The sequence below is a fragment of the Pagrus pagrus genome, assembly GCF_965226575.1.
Source record: "Pagrus pagrus genome assembly, chromosome: 3".
NCBI classification, from domain to species: Eukaryota; Metazoa; Chordata; class Actinopteri; order Spariformes; family Sparidae; genus Pagrus; species Pagrus pagrus.
Window position 1 is genome coordinate 8,702,389 of NC_140187.1, and position 21,490 is coordinate 8,723,878.

The 21,490-nt window shown below is 40.4% G+C and overlaps 2 protein-coding genes and 1 long non-coding RNA gene across 5 annotated transcripts; 2 read left to right on the forward strand and 1 right to left on the reverse strand.

Moving 5' to 3' along the window:
- Positions 1 to 646: 646 nt before the first annotated feature.
- rps10 (ribosomal protein S10) lies at positions 647 to 4,762 on the forward strand. 2 transcript variants are annotated; one of them, XM_084349972.1, is made up of 6 exons: positions 647 to 755; positions 1,227 to 1,376; positions 2,393 to 2,567; positions 3,935 to 4,012; positions 4,319 to 4,374; positions 4,678 to 4,762. In XM_084349972.1, the coding sequence occupies exons 2-6, from the start codon at positions 1,227 to 1,229 to the stop codon at positions 4,717 to 4,719; spliced, it is 501 nt and encodes a 166-aa protein (XP_084206098.1). In that variant the 5' UTR covers positions 647 to 755; the 3' UTR covers positions 4,720 to 4,762. The 2 variants fall into 2 exon arrangements, with proteins under 2 accessions (XP_084206098.1, XP_084206097.1); XM_084349971.1 differs by lacking the exon at positions 647 to 755 and adding an exon at positions 982 to 1,006.
- Positions 4,763 to 6,205: 1,443 nt separating this feature from the next.
- On the reverse strand, positions 6,206 to 17,512 carry nudt3b (nudix (nucleoside diphosphate linked moiety X)-type motif 3b). The gene is made up of 5 exons (XM_084348409.1): positions 17,248 to 17,512; positions 15,748 to 15,858; positions 12,497 to 12,541; positions 12,305 to 12,389; positions 6,206 to 12,009 (listed from the first exon to the last, which is right to left on the reverse strand). The coding sequence occupies exons 1-5, from the start codon at positions 17,344 to 17,346 to the stop codon at positions 11,813 to 11,815; spliced, it is 537 nt and encodes a 178-aa protein (XP_084204535.1). The 5' UTR covers positions 17,347 to 17,512; the 3' UTR covers positions 6,206 to 11,812.
- LOC311254567 lies at positions 16,956 to 20,897 on the forward strand. 2 transcript variants are annotated; one of them, XR_014622266.1, is made up of 3 exons: positions 16,956 to 17,037; positions 20,517 to 20,611; positions 20,743 to 20,897. It is a non-coding gene; the product is annotated as an uncharacterized lncRNA (long non-coding RNA). The 2 variants fall into 2 exon arrangements; XR_014622267.1 differs by lacking the exon at positions 16,956 to 17,037 and adding an exon at positions 17,662 to 17,750.
- Positions 20,898 to 21,490: the final 593 nt, after the last annotated feature.

The window sequence follows — 21,490 nt, forward strand, 5'->3', positions numbered from 1 at the left end:
TAAAATGTTCTAAGTGTATGGAGCACAGAAACAGAAAGCAGTTTTCCCAAATTTAGTGTTTACCTGGGGAGGATTATACAATCACTAGAGCGTGTTGAATAGTGACTCTGTGACTAGTTTAATAAGGAGAATAAAGAGAATTGGATAAAGTTAATTAAAAAATATTCAAATTAATAGATTTTATCCAATGTTTTGATACCAGTGATTTGTAGAATGGGCCCATGAATGTTTTTATTTTACTGAAATTTGTCTAATCACTCAAATAATGTGCTTTAAATTAGTATTACTGTAAATACTGCACCTTATCCTCTCGCACCTTATGTTCCACCCACCTTTTATACCTCAGTATTTTATTTTATTTTATTCTATTTTACTTACTACCTCTTATTTTATAGCTACATGAACATTTTATTGTAAAGAGTATTTATTGTTTTTTATATTGTATATAGTATTTTTTTGTTTCTATGTTTGCCCTTGTATTTTGATTGTAGCCCAATGATGTCATAATGTCAACATAGTTTTTGGAAAACTTGATATATTAATAATAACTTTAAAATGCTGTCATATAGCCAAATAAATGCAATCTGTTATACTCTTGAATACCACTAGCACAGCACCGTATATTGACCCAGCTGGTGTTCCCCTCCGCACCGGCAGGGGGCGACAGTGCTCCAGCGGGCCCGGGCCGAGGGGATAAACCTTCCTGATCGACGACCGTCGTTCCTTCCGGCTCCGGTCCCATATCAAGTGGAAAGGTAAAGACAGACCCGGCGTCGTAATCTAAATATATCTTCACCATCTCATGTTCTATTAAACAATAATCTTTGATGTTAGATAGTGTTTAATATCATAATATACCCCGTGAACGTATGTTCGCGTTAAATATGTTACAATCGTAGATATTAGCCGTTAAAGTGGGGAAGTTGCCCCGGCTGTGGTGCCCACTGGCGACTGCCATTTTTCTCTGTTAACGCGGGCGGCTTTGTGACAGTTAATGTTTGTAAAAGTATGGCTACTAATGCGAGCATTGAAAACATCCCCAATGTATTAATTAATTAAGCTTAAGATATGTCTCTTTCTGCTACTCTGAGGCTTATCAGGAGATGTAGCCATGTTAGCTATCAGGCTAGCCAGTTAGCATGCTATCACAGTGGACGCTGCTGCTGCTGCGAGCTGTCTTGTCATGAACATGTGGAAATTGATGTACAACCTGTCACTCAACACAGATGCTGATGCCCAAGAAGAACCGCATTGCTATCTATGAGCTCCTCTTCAAGGAGGGAGTCATGGTGGCCAAGAAAGATGTCCACTTGGCCAAGCATCCCGAGCTTGCTGACAAGAATGTGCCCAACCTTCATGTGATGAAAGCGATGCAGGTGAGAAACTGGGTGATGAAGGTTGAAAACTGATATTATTACTTTATATTTTTTACGTGGATGTAGCCTGAAACCCAGTTGTATAGACACTTGGTCATCAGTTTCCTGTAGTAGGTGGCCCAAGCTTGACTTCAGTGTCTGGGTAGTACTGACATCATGTATTCAGGGTCGTTTTTAATGCTGTCGGTCTGCTTGTTGAATAATATGAAGGAAAAATTATGTTAGGCGATAAGTACAGGCATTCACTGTGTATTGCACTTGCAGAAGCACTACCTCAAGTTCAGATGGCTTCACTTAAGTGTAACAGACAGACGCCACAAAAAATGAGAGCAACATCCACTCTTGCATTATGTAAATATTATATTTCTGCCTCTGATTTGACAATATTTAGATTCAATACACAGCAGAGTCAAGTTCACATCCTCCTCACCAAAGGGCAAATTAGGAAAGACTGTAAAGGTTAATGGAAATACTTGCTGCTGTTGTGTTCATTCAGAATCCTCAGTCGGATTTGTTAATTTAATAAAACTATTAACAACATTCGGTATCTTTCAGTTGATGGATTTTTATTGCATGCAGATGGTTAGGAGAGTCTTTGAACATCCTCGAAATACCATCAGAACAGAAGTTAATGGTGTTACACGGCTTTCTAATTCAGGTCTGTGGGATTTATCAGGAAAGAAAAACATGTAGATTACAAATGTTGTGTTTTATGAGGGAGAAAAGAGAAGTGGATGATCATCAAGCACTGCGTCCGTCAGTATTAGAAGAGTTTTGTCTTGTTTTTCACTTGCACAACAGAACATAATGACAGTAATGGGAGTAAAGAAACGGTTAATGTTCTCAGTGAGGGTACTTAAACTCATTGGGCTCCTTTTTTTTATAAACTCTTTTAGCAGTAATTACCTGAAAGGATACTTGGTGGTCAACACAGTAAATGCTTACAGTTGACGAGTTGGTAGTGCTCCATTCTCAGTGGGAAAACTACATAATGTGTAATGTCTTTTTTCTTCCAGTCCTTGAAGTCCTGTGGGTATGTCAAGGAGCAATTCGCCTGGCGTCACTTTTACTGGTACCTCACCAATGAGGGTATCCAGTACCTGAGAGACTTCCTCCACCTTCCCCCTGAGATCGTGCCCGCCACCCTGCGCCGCCAGACCCGCCCTGAGACCGCAAGGCCCAGGCCCAAGGGTGAGCTCGCTAATGAATACATGATTCTGGTGTTGGTTGAATGTTGCTGGGAGTGGAGCCAGTGTCGCAATCTGCCGAATACTAGCAGTGAAAATAACTACTGATTTTCCCTCTTAAAGTTAGTATCAACCAATGCATAATACATTAATTTGCGTCTAGTTTTTAGTTTTCACAAAAGAGATCACAAGTCATAAGCTGATGATGTAAACCTGCTGAGTGGATGCATTCCAAAGAGATTAACATCATGGAGTCAAAAGACTGCAGTCATTCAGAGTTCAGCAGCTCTGATAGTAGATAAGTCCCAGGTGTGTATTGGCTTGAGATGACCTGCATGTGAATTATTATATAATCTGTAGAAATGAAAAACCACCAGTCAAGTCTTAATAAGAGCTTTTAGTCATTTAGTTAGAAGTGCTGGGACTTCTATCACAAGCCACATAATCATCAAGGAATTGAATTGGCTGTCAAATAAGACAATGTGCCTTTTCTTCTGTCACATGTCACTGGTGATATGGCATGTGGAAGATGTGTTCATCATCTTGTTCTGGGTTTATTCAGGTAAAGTTGATGATTACACTGAGTCTTAAATTTAAAACAATTTTTTTTCTAATAAAGCATGTAATGCTACAAAAACCAGCAGAATATCTCTACCTACTGTTGGACCGGTTAATGGTTACCTACAGCTCTTGGACTCCATGTTTACCACCGCCCTGTGGCGTCATTGATCTTCTCCTGCTGAGTGGAAGGCACTGCTGGTAGAGAGGCTGGGTGGTCTCAACCTCAAAGTCTACAACAATTTAACTAATTACTGTAAAACATGTTCAGATGCATAGTTAATTTGGCTCAACAGTTCTTTACAGTCGTCCTTTCTGGCTCATTGATTAAAAATTCTCTGTTCGCATGACGAGCTCTGTATGTCTGTGTCGAACACACCGGATGTGAACCCAAAAGCCTGTTTCATTCTCTTTGCTGTGGCTTCTGTGTAGTCCACGTGTGGAGCTCAGCCTCACCCTCAGACAAATTTTAGAGTCGGCAAGAATAAAATCCTCACTCATCCCATCTGAAGTCCTCCTAAGCATTATCAACTGAAATCCCATTATCGGAATGGCAAAGATTTAATTTTCTTGCTTCTTGGCCACTATTATATTGTGCAGCTTTAGAGCTCACAACAGTTAAGTGCAGTATAAAATGTGACCATGCTACATCTGTTTACCCCCTAAGCATACTGATTTAGTTGTTCTCATTAAAACTGAGCATTTCCTCCCTTTTTAGAGTGTAGTGGTTGTCTTCTGATTTACATCTTTATTGCAAGAAAATAACTTTCAACCAAAGTGGTCCTGAGCTGAATTTTCTTTGTTTTTCCTCAGGAATGGAAGGAGAGAGGCCCGCCCGCCTCAACCGTGGTGAGGCTGACAGAGATGCATACAGGCGATCTGCTGCACCCCGTGAGTATACGTGTAACTACTATATGTGGTCTTGTGCTGCGTTAATAGTTGAAGTTAGCAACACAGTCTTAAAGTGAGGCTTAAATATTATAAGTCATTGAATTTATTCTTTTTTTTTTTAAGCATTGGTTTCAAAATGGCTGAAAAAGTTATTAACCTTTTTGACATCCTCCCTTTAATGTAGTGGAGTACTTTCTCAAACAAACTTAACATTGTTTATGTAAAAGAGCCTTTTAACTTTCCTAGTTTGAAGCTGATGATATGAAAATTGCTGGCTGACATGGTAATTCGTATTTTCTCCATCAGCTGGTGCTGACAAGAAAGCAGAGGCCGGTGCTGGAGCTGCCACAGAGTTCCAGTTCGTAAGTATTGCTGCGTTTTCTCAAATTTCACTGTGGAGGTTTTTTTTATTTGTTTCCAAGATGACTATTCTTTTGCTCTCGAATAGATTTTTTATTTTTTGGTGGCAAATGAGGAATGCTTTTTACAGTAATTATACAACAGTCTTCCTGAAACTGTTAGCTTGTGGCTGCGGTTTTTAACAATGGGTTCAATAAGGAATGCCTGCAGGCTAAACTGAATGTGTATAGTGCCATTATAAAACTCATTTCTTCTGTTGAACTCGGGCTGGCTGATGTACTGACAAAATCTTTTCCCTGTTGCAGAGAGGTGGCTTCGGACGCGGCAGAGGACAGCAGCCTCAGTAAATTTCACACGCTCTTTCTGTACAATAAAGAAAAACAAAATACATCTTGTCTCAGTATCATTTATTCATAGGAGGCTGTGGGTTAATGATGAATTTTAAAAGTGAACAGTTGGTTTCAAACGCTCAAATGAGCAGATGTGTGTACTATACAACTACATCAAGTCAGTCAATGAGACTTCATGTAAAATTATCATTAATTAGATGGTAAAAAGAGGAAATGTATTTGTTCTTACAAGCATTTATCTGCTAATGATACTGGATGCACTTTTCCCCCCCGAGAATGGCAAAGATATGACCAGCCTTTCTTACCCTCAACAACCACACTCCTCTTGCCTAAATCTAACCAACAGAAGGCAGGAAGTACTTGCCAAATTGCATTCAGGGTGTTGAGTCACTGGCTCTGTTCTCATCAAATGTTCCAGTCAATCAGCTGGCACAGGCTGAAACTGAAGAAGCTGAATGGCAATTCAACAATAATTGATGCAATTTATACCTGTGCTCATTTACCATGACATGTCAGAATGTCTTGTGTGAACTTGAGCATTTATTAGCATTTGTGCTCGTCATGGCTGAGGGGGTGGTGGATCGATAAGGCCACTACAGGACCCTACACATCTTACCTTTTGTAGCACTCTTAGGGTGGGAGAAATTACACAAACCATTTTTATGAGCGAGCTTTACTGATTTGATGACCCAGTGTAATTTCTATCATGGCACAGGAAAGAAGAAACGATAAGGTTTGATGCAACTGAAATTCAGATGCTAATTAAGCTTCACTATTTTGTTGTTTTGTTGACTTGTTTCCAGAGCTGCTTCACCACCATCCACAATTAAATATTTTCCAGCTGTGTGGAGCTTCACCACTTCCTTTGTGCTTTGCATTGTGGAAGAACAGACAGCATCAACAGCAAACTCAAAAATAAAAGATTTTTAGTGTACATGCTGAATGTGTTAAAGGATAAGTTTACAGACAAAGAAATATCTGCTCATTATCTGTTCACCTCCATCCTAATGGAAAGTTTTGTAGACATATCTACAAAACTTCATCTGACTTTTTTCAATAGCTTCCATGCCACGTGACTGACATGACCTTGCAGATTTTTCTTTAAAAAAATGAAATATAAGTACCACTATACTCTAATAAAAAGAGGTGTGTCTCATTCAACCAGAACACGAAGACATTTTGTCACAGATTTTGAATCAATGGGTTATGAAGATGGATATGTTTTGTAGGCAACAAATCTTCGTCCAACTTTTCATCTGCATGTACGTCTTTCAGATAAAAAGACATACTAGTAAAGTACAAGTACTACTTTTACTCAGGTGTAACCTTTGGGTATAAATATCCGTGTTTAATCTTCTAATCTGAATTATAGAGTAGTATTACTGTATGAAATGAGCTGTATGAACACTGTGTGAAAGTACTGCAGGTACAAACATTAATAAAAAAAAACAACCTCACCGACATGAACACAATGACACAGGCCTGAATGTGAAATACTGGTGTTTATTTGTTGGCACATTTATATTACAATCTTCAGTCTTCTCGCACTGGTTTTATTCCACAGTCCCAAATGACAAAAGAGAGGAAAAGAAAATTCCAGTGACACATACACCTTGGAGAACACAATTACGAGTATGTAACTTCAAGGCTGAGGTCAACGGCTACAAGTGCACATACGTTTGGTTTGTTATTCAATTGCAAAATATCTGTGGGGGTAATCTTTGAACAGCCGTTTCAGTCAATTTACAATTATGCTGTCACGCTAAAGGAAACTCAATGTTTACAATCCTCTGCTGCACAGTGATGTGCTTTTAATTTATTTTTTCTTTGACCACCAGATGGGGCTATACATATTTAAACCATCACCTTTGGTAAATTTAAGAAAGTGACTTTATGTGAAGCTCGAATTCTTTAATTCGTCATATTTTTGACAAGTTCTGAAGCTTCAATGTGATTTACAAACAAACCAATTACAATAGCAGAGAGAAAGGGGGATAGATGTGTTTGCTCCATTGTAACTCCACATTAACTCCAATGTGCGTATGTGGAGACGTTTACTTCATAAATTCCCTCCTGATCTCATTTTACTTATGACAAGAACTGCCTTAATTTTGAGTTAGAAGGGAGTCGTTATAAAAATAAAGAAAAAAAAAGGGACACTAATCCTTATTGACCAAAGCCAAAGTGCGTCCTCTGGCTGTAAGGGTGCTGTGTTAGCTATATACATGACATTAGCTTGTCAATAACACAACAGATTAAAGAACAAACAGAAAAAAAAAAATGGATAAAGAACAAGTGGTCATTAATAATTAAGTCACTGGCTGTTACTTGTGGAAAATCCTCCTCACATTCATTTTGACAGTACCTGTCACCTGTGTCAAACCGTCTAGAGCGAATAAAATCATCGCCAATTATTCTGGGATAGTATTTCTTTTCCTTTAACCATATACAGGTTCATCCCCTTAACATCCAATTGCACATTTCAATGAAGACTAAAAAGGTCCGATCGACACGAAATCTCATATGAAGTGCCAGGTAGGGCATCATAAAGCGAAACTTTGGCCGCCACACCTTTCTGATACACAGCAATAAAATCTGTTTAAAGTCTCAAACTGTTACGAAGGAGACTTTGGACTTCATTCACTATACTGTCATTCAGGAAAAATACGTTTTCATTCAGGGATCGTAAAGAGGCCAATATTATAATATTGAGAGTTTGTCTAAAGCTCGATTTGCTGGCAGCTGTGACCCCCTCAAACAATAAATACCATGAAGAAAGACAACCATAACTGCTGTCACTGTAGCATCTTTCTGCCCCTTTTCTTCATTCGCTTCTGATCTGCTAGTTTACAGATTTACAGGGCTGAACCATGATACTGAAGTTTGCTGTCCTCGCTCAAAGTTAAATATACATCTGCTACAGAACCCGAAAGTAAGCTTTGAGCACTGCGTCATCCTAACCAAAATATAATTACTTATATTATTAGCATTGTGTTCGAACGTGATCAGAGGTTTACTGTCCTTACACTATACTTTAACTTTAAATCGGCTATAATCAGTACCAGTATTTCCAAATAACCGTTATAACATGACTACTTGTGAATGAAAGGGTTTCTCTTAGCTGTGGAGCATCTTTTAGCATCTCGACTGTAGGCTATAAAAACCTAACTGTACCTGTACCGCTACCTGCCTGGCATGAGATGCATTCAAAGTCAGCAACTAGCTGGTAAACAAAGTGGAGCAGTTTGATATTTCCCCTCAGGTTGGTGGGGACAACATCGGAGCTAAGAGAATCATTAAAATTGGACTAAACTATTGTCAAAAATAACAAATATTGATTCATATCAATGTTCATTTTTACAGTATCGATACGACAGTAATAGCTCAGGTTTTTTTGCTCTCCTCTCTAACAGCGAGTTGACAGATGCACCGCTGTAGTCCACACACAGGTCCACCTCCTCCAGAAGTAGATAACTTAAACGCTGTTGTTCTTAACACACGGTAAACAAGCCTTAATAAACTCGTCTTTAAATAAAACTCTAACAATTTATGCCCTAAATGTTGTCCATTTTTTCTCATGGTATCGAACATATCAATATTTTACACGGTTCTGTATCCAAGTTAGAAATTCCAGTATCTTGACAACACTAATGTAAACACAATGCTCGATCAATGTCACACCATCTTTACCAGATGTGTATTATTACAGCGTGAAGTTATTACAGGTTTTAATATGGACAGAAAACTACAGTATCATGTATAAGAGGCCACTAAAAGAAGCCCTCCATGAGAATATACACTGACTGGGGATAGTGGAGCAGCTACTAGGAATTTTCAGGTCTACTTTACTCCTAATCTTAGTTGTAGATGGAAACCAAAATAAAAGTAATCCTTCACTGTTACAATTTTGTTTTGGTCTAAAAAAATGTTTGGGAATATTAAGTTATAAATCAGTTCTTCACTCTCACCTACGACCAAATCCACATTCCTTGTTCTTTAGCCTTAAATGCTATCTCGAGAGAAAACTTCCCCTACAGCTCCAAAGCCAACGCCTTGAGTTCAATCGGTTCTTCCAGCCTCAGTTGAAATGACATGTACAACTCACAGATGTGTAAGAGGGTATTTTGTCATTTGTACTCTCACCTTTGATCTATACAGAAATAAACAATTTACAATAAAAACCTCTAACATGCTATCTACAGCGCCTCCAGTTTCACAGTATTGAGCCAGCTGCCTCACGCCACATCGAGGCCAAAGTGACGCAGCTCGGCTAAAGAGACTTTTGCCAGACGTTAGAGAGCAAAACCAAAAAAAAGGAAAAAAAAAAGAGAAAGAAACTAGTATCCAAAAGCATTTTACATGTTAAAAACGAGGTCTCAAACTGTACAAGGCTTGTTTGTTCTGCATCTTGCCAAAGACAGCATTATAGATTCCATTACTTTCAATGTCAAGCAGGTGTTTTTGAGTGTTTTTGGGGATGCAGATTAAATACTAAAGGAAGGGTTAAAAAAAAAAGTGACCATAATGAAAAGTGCCCACTGAAGTCAACTGTGCTATGTTACGGACACAATGTAAACAATTGCTTTTTAACCAAACTGAATGTGAGGAGTAAAATATGGAAATGGGTTTTAATAACTTAAGTGATATGTGTTGGATTTTGAAATTACAAGTTCATGATTCTGACATCTACTACTTCTACCCTCTCAGTATGTGGAGGAAGACTTGGTAGTCAGTCACAAGAAAGCATTTTTAAAAAAGAAAACAAAAAAAGGGATTAAAGGAGGTAAAGACACTGAGGAGAAAAGGTGGTTTGTTTTACATTGTACGTTGACATTCTTTCACTCTCTTTTAGGGCTGCCACAAACGATTATTTTGATAGTCGACTAATCACCGACTATTTTTTCGATTAGTCGACTAATCGGATCATACCTAAATTGAATGTATAACATACAGTTTATCGCACCAGCATGCAGCTGCTCTTATATAACAATCATTAGCTTTCAGCTTGAAGTGTTTAAGGTATATGCTAACTACTAGTGACATAGGCCTTAATAAACTCTCCCATGACATTCTCATGCACCTGTACATCAGAAACAATAGGAGTGATAGGTACAGTAGGATATGCAATAATTAACTACTGCATACATCTTGACAGCTCTACTTTACACTGTTGATTTGTATAATCCCAACAGACATGTCCAGTGATTTCAGCTCTCTGTGTTTACATGTGTCTGTTCTGATGATACAAGTCAGCTCCTGAAATGTGTGTTTCTCTTCTATAAAACACATTCTACATCGCGGAGGCAACGTCTTTCCACTCAGGGCTTCCCTCACCGTTGAAACGGGGCAGAGCTCCGTGGGAAACGCCTGCCTGACGCAGTAACGTAGGGAACCGTGCACGTCCGGGGAAAAAACGGCGCTGCTTTGGGTTGCGCGTCTACATTGGAAGCTAATAGGTAGACTATTATCAGTATAATCAGAGGCAACCATGAATGAGTTCGCCTCAGATTCACGTGTTTGTCACTGTCAGCCTGTTAATTTTACTGACCCGAGCTGAGACGAACCCCCCAAAACAAAAGTCTTCGGATCTGAACGATTCACACAAGTCACCTAATTGGCCACGAAAAAAGCGAGTTGCGCTTTTCGGCGCGCTGTTTGCATCCCTGAATATAACAACAGTGCATTTTGTGCTCAGTGCTCACAACGAACTGTATTCAACTTTACTACACTCTGACTCTATATAATCCCAAACTGCAGAACGCTCTTGTTCCTAAGGCTAATGAATCAAATCGTCATCGCTAATGTTAACGTTTACAGCTATCAATATGAGTAAGTAGTAAGTTAGCTCTCTGTTTACGCTAATGTTAGCAGCTAACTAGCCAGTTAGCTTAACGAGACGACTGTCCCTCTTCATCGTCGTTGTCAGCAACAACGTGCTTCCTTTTCAGGAGCTCGTGCATCACACTTGTGCTGCCGTGAAAGGCGAGTTCTGTCTTGCAGATATTGCATCGCACACTTTTTTCTTTTGTTTTCTTAAAATGCTCCCACACTTTTGAGCTCCGTTGCCGCCGGGTAGCCATGATACCAGAGAGCCCGTCTGGTATAACTTCAGGTGACACCACGGCTGACCCAGATTACCACTACTGCGCATGTGTGTCAAGGACAGAAAGGCAGACGCGGCAGTGGAAGGTGCCGCAGCAGAGAGAGAAAACAAAGTTAAAAAAAAAAAAAAACGACGCGTCGACTATTAAATTAGTTGTCGACGATTTTAATAGTCGACGTAATCGTGACTAGTCGACTAATCGTGGCAGCCCTACTCTCTTTACAGTATATTATGCTCCGTTCGAGAGTGAAGCTTGTAGTGCTTGGCTAGCTTCCCCAATGAGAGAGAAACACACTTGACACTTGATATTGAATGACTAGTGAGGGGCCGTATCCTTCTTGTTAAAGAGACATCGATAACCACGATAAGGACCAAAAATGAAGAGAACCCAAAGACCTTACCACAAGTCTGTTGCACAGTCAGCATCAGGTCACTCGAATGAGTGAGACACAACAAAACAGTGCTCATGCAAGACAAGTCACTTCCCACAACTCTGTTCATTCAGATACAGACAACATTTTCCTATCCTTATAACAGGGGCGGGAGTACACTAATGGGCACATTCATTCACAGGAAAGTAAAAAGAAAAATGGAGGAAACATTAAAAAGACCACCAAAAGCCTTCAGCTTAAGCACTAAGTATACACTTTTACATTACAACGGTAAAAAGTAGTTCTTGCATTCAATAAACACCACGCTAAGGGCGCGTTAAGGAAAGAGAATGAGGGGGAGCGAGGGGGACATTTCATGCAGTTGTCAGTAAAAAGAAAAAAAGAGAGGGGTCAAAAATTACATTTACATTTACAAAGTGTTTCAGACTATTCACCCGACACTTGTCATCAAGTCTGTGCCACAGTTCTGGCACAAAGGAGTTGGCAAGGCAAACCATGTTATTGAGACAAAAAAGAAAGAAGAGAAGAGAAATGACACAAGTAAGAGCGCAAGTGGTGGCGAAAGCTCCTGGGGGTATCAGAGTTATGGTTTTAGTTATCTGATACCCGAGACGGAGCTCTGATTGATGCTGTAGGTAGGGGAGAGGTCCCCACCTATCGTGGCCACCAAAGGTGTTCCGTTACTGGTCAGGCAACTCTCCTGGAGAGCCTCGAAGTAGGTGGCCTGCACAGGCTTGTGACACTGCAACACTTGTATGGCATCGTCTATTTTAAACCATTCCCTTTTTCTCCCTGTTGACAGAACGAGACACCATTGTGGAGCAAGTTTAGACATGTGAGGGACAGCAGGACAGAAAAACACATTGTGAAATTAGGTTCTGACTAATTATCAGTACTGTACACAACATTACGGTGAAAATCTAAAGGGCAGGAACAAAGCTGGTGTTATTATCTCCCTTACAATAAAATCCCTCAACTGCAGTATCGCTGAGGCCTGGGAAAGAAAACTAAAGCTACAGACAGCATGTGACTGTCTGAGAACTTTGTCCGTATGATCCCCATTTTGACAAGTAAACAAATGCTTTACCAATGTTGACCGAGTCCTCCCAGTCCTCCAGCACCTCTGTTACAATAAGAACATAGACGTATGTTCTGTGTTTCCTCTCTTGGTTCTGCAGGAGGGAAAAACATTTTGCCTTAGCATATTTTCAGCTCTCGTTCACAAACACGCAGCACAGTATGTTGATATTTGAAAAAAAAGTAAGCAAACAAGCGTCACCTCAAATACTCCAACTAAGCGACCTAGAGTCCCCTTCACACCGGCCTGTAAAGACAGGAAAATGATTAAAATAGTGAGCAAATACACACGACAGAGTTAAGTTACAACTGACAACTGAGGGCTTTTCTTGAATATGAAGAGGCAGAGGGAGGTCTACACAAACACCTGGGTAATGAAATGCCTAGAAATGAACTACATTTTCTTTAACCTTGTAGTGTTAAATTGAGACTGTGTCAGTCAGGTATGGATTTAATTTGTATGGTAATTTTGAAACTGTGGTTGTAGTGGATTAAATTACATTACAATTTTATTGTTTTTGTCCTCTGCAAATTCACAGCTCTAAGTCCTGTGTTGTTTCTTGAATTCTCCAAATAGTGCTCGAGTAAAATTTACAAAAACACTCACTTAATTTGACCAGATGTTGACATCATGTCCTGCATGTACTGATTCTCTCACACTTTACTGAAGTAAAGTTGTTCAGCCAACAGTAAGATACAATTTGTTTAACAATTAAACTGCTAAAAACATTTACAGTCACAAAGCCTTAGTTTGAAATCAGGTTTTTAACATTCATGAACTTTCTTGTACCATAACTATGAGGATAAGATCATCCATACTGATGAATGATAACACTCTAACTGTATCGACAGCTTAGGAAAATGGATATTAGTTACTGCTGTGGGCCTACGCTGCACAGAGAAACAAACAAAGAAAACCCCCTGAAGGATATGGTTTTACTAAATCTTTCACAGATGAGAACAGTAAAAAGGAGAGTTGTCATCTTTAGAAGACAAGTTTTATTCCTTCTTTTGGCTGAGTCAACATCAATTATCCTGGTGATTGTTCAAATGGACTTTGATGTCCATTTAAACGAACTTCAGACATCTCACCAGCGGCAAAGATCATTTAGCAGTGTGTCTCGGGTAAATCGGGTTTTTATGTATAATTTGCCTTTGTCTTGCCATCAATTTGCTTACATAAAAGAGGTTGACTACAGTTAGGAACCAATATTTTAAGCACTTTTTAAACATTATTTTGTAAGAAAATCTCCCTATAATCAAGCTAACTGATGGCCCTGTAAATTCAGATGAATTTTGATTGGCTGGGTGTGTTTCTATCATTCATCTTATTGCTCTGACAGCAATGCCAACAATATAGTTCATCACTATTGTTGTGGTGTGGACTCAGAAATCCACTTGAGTTGGAAAGATTTTTTAAAAAATATTTATTTTTAGTTATTGTTAAATTTAAAGCATTTAGTGTGGGTGGCCCTACAGGATTATTTTCATTATTCAGTCATTTTCTATATCAGCTGATTAAAAAGGAAAAACGTTAAATGATCTACAAATTGTTGCATTTACAAAAGTTACAGCCGCAAAATACATGTAAACAGCTCTGCTTGGCTAGCACTTACTGTCACATACTGACGCCCACTCTACAAGATGTTTTGCGCATCATAAAAGATCATATAAAAGGTCAGAAGCGAACAACGGAATGACCGCTTTGCTATCAACTCATACTCTTCCCATGATCCCAAATCCAAAGCCGAACCAATGTCAAACTTTCCTAGAGAGAGGACAATGTGAACACTGCGGTTACCTGTAAACAAATTATAATAACATAATCTCCAAGGCAGTCTAAACTCCCAGAGGTGAATAGTGGGTCAAGTTTAGATGCAGGGCCAGAACACTTGCTGACATCTTTGCAGCTTCTTCTTCTTCTTCAGGTTCCAGTTTCATTCTATAAATAAAATGTTGACAGCACGCTCTGTACCATTGGACTCCTCAGGCCCTAAGTTCATATGTAAAAGAACAGGCTCACCACTAGAAACCACAAAGATGTGCCAGGGATTAAGTAATAGGTCAAAAGTCAACGCGTATGTTTTTATGAGATGGAAAATGTCTCCCAACTCTTTCATGTAACTAAAGACTGGTGGGCATCATCTTGAAAGGAGATGTACAGCAGCGTTACAACTAATGCAACGCTGTCCTGAGTCCTCTCGATGCAGGGTCAGGGCATATGATTCCCAGGCATTAGCAGAGGTTGTGACCAGTCGGATAGACAAAGGAGCCCTCTGTAACCTTTGGCCTGATCCTGAGTGCTGTGTCTACACCATCATCCCTGGCAAGAGTCCAAACCAATAAACATAAGCAATCTCTCACCGCTCATATGGTCATCAGAATAAGCTCACCAGGATTAGGATATGTCCTGTTACACCACCGTCCAATAAGAGGCTTAGGAAGCCACAGAACGTGGTGATGGATTGAGTACCACTCAAAGTCACCACAAACTTTCTAAATGTGGCCTTTTAGGACTTTTAACAAGCTTCGTCAGTAGTGATGTGACATTGCTTTTGACCCTCTGTTGGCAAGCCACAGTGTCCTGCAACCGTCAAGGCTACCAAACAGCAGGAGCCAGGATAAGGGATGATATCAGCATCCATCAGTGTGATGGATCACACATAGAGAATAGGCTTTATTTGGTCAGTGACCCGCCAAGAGCCGACAGCCGGGTGAGATTCAATGTCGTCAGCGCCCTGTCGCCACCCTGATCGAAAAGCCCAAACGGTCAACCAAATGTACAAAAGAGGAATATCCTACTTAAGGGATGGATGTAGATGGTTTAAGCAGGATATTGATTTCCAATCCAACTGTTTATTAATTGCTACGCATCTTCTTCTAAAAAAAGATGCATTTTGCCCTTCAAAATGCCTCTGTAACAAGGCTGCTGTTGTAAAAATAGACCTGTCTAAAAACATACAAAGAATGAAAGCGGATTGTTTTCCTTCAGTATTCGCAGGATTGGATATTGCTGCAGTGCAACCGCTGGGCAGCCAGTGTTCAATCTCAGTGTGTCCTCCTTTGACACCTAAACACTGCTTTGTAACATGATGCTATGATACAGCTTACATGTTGCTAGGCTCTCTCTGTCCATGCAAACAGGATGACTGCACTGACGAAATGGGTTTTCAGAGCGAGGTATTACTCCCGGTGTTAAATACAGACATGATTTAATAGAGATGAAACACAATACATCTTATGTGCCACCCTGAAAATGGAAATCCATTCTCAGAAAAATATTCCTGGCTATGAACTCAGTCTAGAAAGGCACCTTTCACATCCACGTTTTGGATACAAGGGTCAACTGACGTTTGCCGCTGCACAGTCAATTACAAGAAAAAACATACAATACACACACATTTTAGGCATAGATTACATATAATAATGATGAAAAACAGCAACAGAACCAACCTCTTCACACACTTCTCGAGCTGCAGCAACATTGGGCTCCTCCTCTGGCTCCATTCCCCCTCCAGGAACTATCCACTTATCAGGATGTCGACTACTGCTCACCAGGAGCACCTGCGAAGCATCCCACACAAGACTGGTTAGGCCTTAAAGTCTAAATAAATGTTGTTTGTTAATAGTGATCATTGGCTTGTGTTTACACTGCACAAGTGTTGCTGCTATAGGGAGATATTCAGAGATCTTGGTTAGTTATAGATGCAGGCAAGAGCCAACAGCTACCTGTCAACTATGACACCATAAATCAGCTGGATAATTGTGTGAATGCAGTTCATTCTGTTTGCCTGCATGCAAATCATACTTTTTTTAAAAAAAAATAGCTGGTGTGTGAGTCACTGAGTTAACTTGTTTTTCCACATAAGGGTGGTGAGTTCATGGTGTCAACAATTTGAGGGCTTGGCTGAGTGAGCCAAGAGGTACAGAAGTTTCTATCAGATCATACAGATGTGTTTCCTGTCATCAACAGCCGATGTTGTTCACAATCTGGCCTCTTTGGCCAAAATGAGGAATTAGTTTAGTCTCAATTCGTCTCCTTCAATGGTAAAATGTTCCCACTACAAAGACATCTTTGTGCGTGCTGTTGACTGGACATCAGCCTCACAAAATCGCCTCTGATCTCAAATAACCTTTTACAGGCTACTTTGAGTGTTTTTTAAGGGAGAGCGCACGAAGGTAGCTAATGGTAAAATGTGTACACAACTTAACAGGTTTCGAGTTTGACACCAAGCCGAGTAAATCATCAAAAATTCAGTATCATGAATGTTATTTCATTAAGTAAAAAGCGAACAAATACGTAGTGATGTTTTAACGTTAAGCTAACCCGGTACCAGTGTTGTCTTTTGGCTAAAGCTAGCTCAGCTAACAGCTAGCGTACAGCTACATATCAGTCCAATGTTTGGCTAGCAGTACCAGTTGCATTAACGCTAACACAGTTAACAGTTACTCGACTCATCAAACCGTCTGTAATATGAACAGATACACATCTTAGTCAGTCACTTTCGAGACATAAAGAGTGATTTCAATCCACACACATCTCATTTTGATAAAGTCACCCCTCACTCACAGCCTGTACTGTGGGCTGTGGTCGCTGGCCGAGAGCCGGCTGCCCACAGCAGCAACACGGCTAGTTAGCGAGCTAACATTAGCATGCAGCTAACAGGTTGACTCCAAGTAACGGTCGGTAGAAAAACCCGAGGCTGCTATATGCACAGCTAAAGAGGCTTACATAACACCTGGGTAAGTACGAGCTGAAAAACAATGTTTACTGCACAAACTCAGGAGTCGACACAGTATTTTTTTAGAAAAGAGTGAGTCGTCGTTTCAAACTGACATTAAAGCACAGCTGTGTTGATAAACACACCGATTTACAGACAGAAAAGACAGTGAAAGCAGCTACAGCTGCTAATGCTAGCTTGGCCCTCCAGACGGCATCATCACCGGACTCACCTCCTCCTCCGTCTCGCTCCTGAAGCACAGACAGGCGGCCCGCTTCTTGTACCCATCCCCGTCGTACGTCCGGGTTTGGTTCGACTTGAGCTTCATCATTTCAAAGGGCACAGAAGTTCAAAAGTACAGCGAAGTTTACCAGTTAGTAAGATGACGGTTGTAGACGCAAAGTCCTCCTCGGGGGAACCTCGGCGTTTCACTTAAAAGAAATAACTTCTTCTTCGCTTCATTTTCACAAACCTGGGCACATCTACGGCACGGTCGCCATTACAAGGAGCCGCTACGCCTCGGACGTAATTTAACCGTTAACGGCTCGGCGTGCGTAACAAAATGACGTAACCGGCGTTGAAGAATTGGGGCAGCGGATGCGTGGAAAACGCAACAACCACGCTCTGACTGGAGCGAGCCGGTGCGGGAAAACTGGCACTTTTGGCTCCAACTAGCTTGTCGCGGCCACTTGTCTGAGCAGCTTACTTATAAAAATCACACGTGAGGTGATCCAGGTAATATTTAATATGTTATCAACATTTAAAAAAAAAATGTATGTAATGCTGATTTATGGATTTCAGCACTGCAGGTAATGGACAGCGCCCGCATGATCCTCAAAACTGATGCAATAATGTGAAGTAAAATGGTAGACTTAACATATAACCCTATAATAAACAACAGTATAACACTCAAGTAGTTATTATTATTAGTAGTAATAACAATAACAATAATTATAATATCATGGTTTTATATATCAGCTTTCAAGGAACCCAAGGATGCTTTGCATTAAGAAATAAATGACACATTAAATAAATAATCAAGAAGCAGGAGCTGAAGTCAGAGAAGAGGAATTGGTTGGGCGGATGACAGAGTAGGTTGGATTGATGGAGGGTAGACAGAGTTGTAGGCCTTGGTGAACAGGTGGTGCTTCAGGAGGGTGGAGGCTGCGACACTGAGGGCTCTGTCTCCAGAAGTTTGCAGCCAGGGGTTTGGTCGGGTTGGAGAGGAAGCTAGAGTCTGAGGACCGCAGCTCCTGGGATGGGGCGGAGGGGTGGAGGAGGTCTGTCGGGTACTTGGGCGCAAGGGCATGGAGGGATTTGTAGGTGAGAAGGAGGATTTTGTGGTCGATGCAGGACTTAATGGGGAGCCAGTGGAGTTGAATGAGGGTGGTGATGATGGGTTTAGCACATATTGGAGCCTCTACAGGCCGTGCTGGGGACACCAAACAGGACACCACTGCAGAAGTCAAGATGGGAGGTAATGAAAGAATGGATGAGGGTTGTTGGAGAGTGATGGCTGGTGTCTGGAGATGTTGTTTAGATGGTAAAAAAGTGGATTTGGTATGGATTTAAAGTGGGCCTGAAAAGAGAAAGTAGGATCCGTGATGACTCACAAGTTGCTGACCTCGGGGAGAGATGGAGCAGCCTTCTACCTCAAAGAGGAGATCTCCAGCCTTCTGGAGCAGCACCTTTGGGGGCCACAACAACGAGCTCAGTTCTGTTTAATGAAGGGCTGTCCTTAGCCGTAGGCTAAGAGACGATCCTGGGATAACATAGCCCCCTTTTCAAATACAGATTGTTAACCTAGGATTAATCTAAGCCCAGGGCTATAAGACTCACACTGCACTTCTACTAGCTCTGGGTTAAATATCTGTTGAAACACTAATGTTAACGCTGTAATGTTGTGTTCGACTCAGTTTACTTTAGCTCCGTTTCACACTAGATTTTCAGGGCATTGTCTTTTCTATGTAGAAGTCCCATCGTTGTTACTGCTGCAACAATCCAATCGCCCGCCAGGGATCAATACGATTTCTGTACTTATGTTCCCTCTAGAGGGTTTTCTCAACAGATGCTGATATTTGAAGTGGATCTCACTTTCCTCTTCTGTCATTAATCTGAAAATCCCTGCTGTTCCCTTCAGAAAATCATCTTTTCAAATGTCCCAATGATGGTATTGTATGACATACCGTGTGTAGGTCATATTTTAAGAATTAGAAAGGTCTCTTTTATCTTATCTTTATTTTTACTACAATAATATCACTTCACTCTTCATATTTTTTTATAAAGCATTGGTCGATTACACCCATTACAAGAATAAACATAAACATCCCGGAGGTTAAAGGATAAGTTCACCCAAAAACTAAAATGAGCTTGTGCAGCAACTTCAGACAGGGTGCGGACTAACTCTTTTAGCTTAGCAGCTACAGTGCAGACTTCATCTTAAAGAAGGATGTAAAAAACATCTTTTCCAAACAATTTATGAACTCATGGCTTCTGGAGAATCGGATTACGCTGAACAAGCTGAATGGGACCATTTTATGCTCGTTTTTTTTTTAAGTCCTGATCTAGGAGAATGCTGCAGCGCTGTTTTTCTTGTTGAGGCTCCAGAAATGTTTTGTGGACTACAAAACCTCCCCCGACTTTGAGCCGACTGAGTTTTCCTTTTTTTAGTTGAATTTATCATTTAAAACAATAACACAAACATACAACATTGCAATCTAACACAGTCGCTGTACAAAAGTCCAACCCATCTGGACTCTTTTGGATTATATTTTCAAGATGTAGCATTTTTGTTCCCTTCTGTGCTTGGATTTGTGTGTGTGTGCCTAAAAATGTCCCCCAGTTTCAGATTTAAAAGTAAATTTAACAAAATTTAACTTTTTGCAAAGGTATTGAATTGGACAGCATTATGCTCTGCAGGTGTTCCTGATATTGTGGCCATCAACCCCTGTGTGTGTAGCTTAGCTGCTATAAGATGCAAGAGAGAAAATGTAACCAGGTGGACGTGTTGCTGCAGGCCATCTGGGAGCAGTGTGCAGCATTAACATATAATTAAACTATGCTAACAACAGTATACAGCACAGTATATATATGTATATAACACAGTAAATACAAAAAAAAGGGGTCAGTGTCAAGTCGACATATTCTCAGTTGTAGTTAATTTTTTTGAGCACTGTTGAGGCTGTAGAGAGGCATAAATTATGATTTTTTTAAATAAAGACACGCATTTTGTTAAATCCAAGAATAAATCTAATCAAAAATAAAACATAACATTTTTTTTCATGTGTCGTGACGTTAAGGTAAACTATAAAATGGATCGGTCACAGAAAAAAAACAAAAAACATCCTCTCTTGGGTTTCATCCAGTGCTTTCTGCCTCTCTCTTCTTTCAGGAGGATGTGAGCAGGCGTCACACAATTAAACACATATCTGTATAGGGTCACACTCAAGAGGTTGCACTTTTACTATCTGCTGTTGCTACGGCAACCCATTCTCTTTCCAGGTCTCTGGTGAACCGTTAACACGGAGCGGGAGGAGCAGAGATGGCCTGCCGTCCCTGTCATGACCAAAAGAGGGCGCTCACTTCTTTCAGGACATGTACGGCATGAAACAGGTTTTTTGAGGAAGGGGTAGAGATCAATTGTAAAAATGCTTGTAAATTATTTATAAAAGCATATAAAAACTGTCTAGTAACTATTCAGTCATAACATCTCCCTCGTTTATTTTAGGCATCCTCTACTTCTGGCTGGTGTCTATAAACAACCTGGCCGTCCTTTGTTCTGAGGATCTCTCTTTATTCCTGTTGAAGGGTTGTTTTTATTGAGTTTTCCTGTTCAATATGAGGTCCAAAGGTTGCAGGTGTTTGTTACTCAGATTTTAAAGCACCCCCAGGCTAATGTATGACTTTAGGCTGTATAAATACATCTGACATGACTCTAAACACATCCAAATTCTTGTATGAGTTATTTGATTGATGGCGTTGTAAAGCCTGGTGGTCACTTGCGAACACATGCTCGTGATGTTGCCTCCGTCATGGATGCTTTGAGGGCTGTATGGGCTCAAACCGATTTTGGCCAAAGCGCGTTAGCATGCTTCGGGGGCTGGTGCCAAGTGTGTGGGTGCATTTAAAAAGGTTGCTGGTAGCTTCGTATTGATCAGGTCAAAGGTTTTTGGTACCAGATAGGTTGCTAAATAGTGGCTATATTTGTGGAGCTGAATAAACAGTGATGGCAACTGCACAGCTGGTAGCAAGGCATCAAATGAAACTGCCTATCAAACCAGTGGGGCCGGCTAATGTCAGATTATAGGTCAAAACATTTATTAACATTAATGCTGAGCTGCAGTAGGAGAGCTCATCCTCCAACTTTTGGCACATTTCATAATGTGTATTGATAAAAACAGTGAATAAAACTGGCAGGATGTGAGATTCAAATCATTCAAGAATGGTTAAATTATTACTGAGGGCGATGCTGCCTG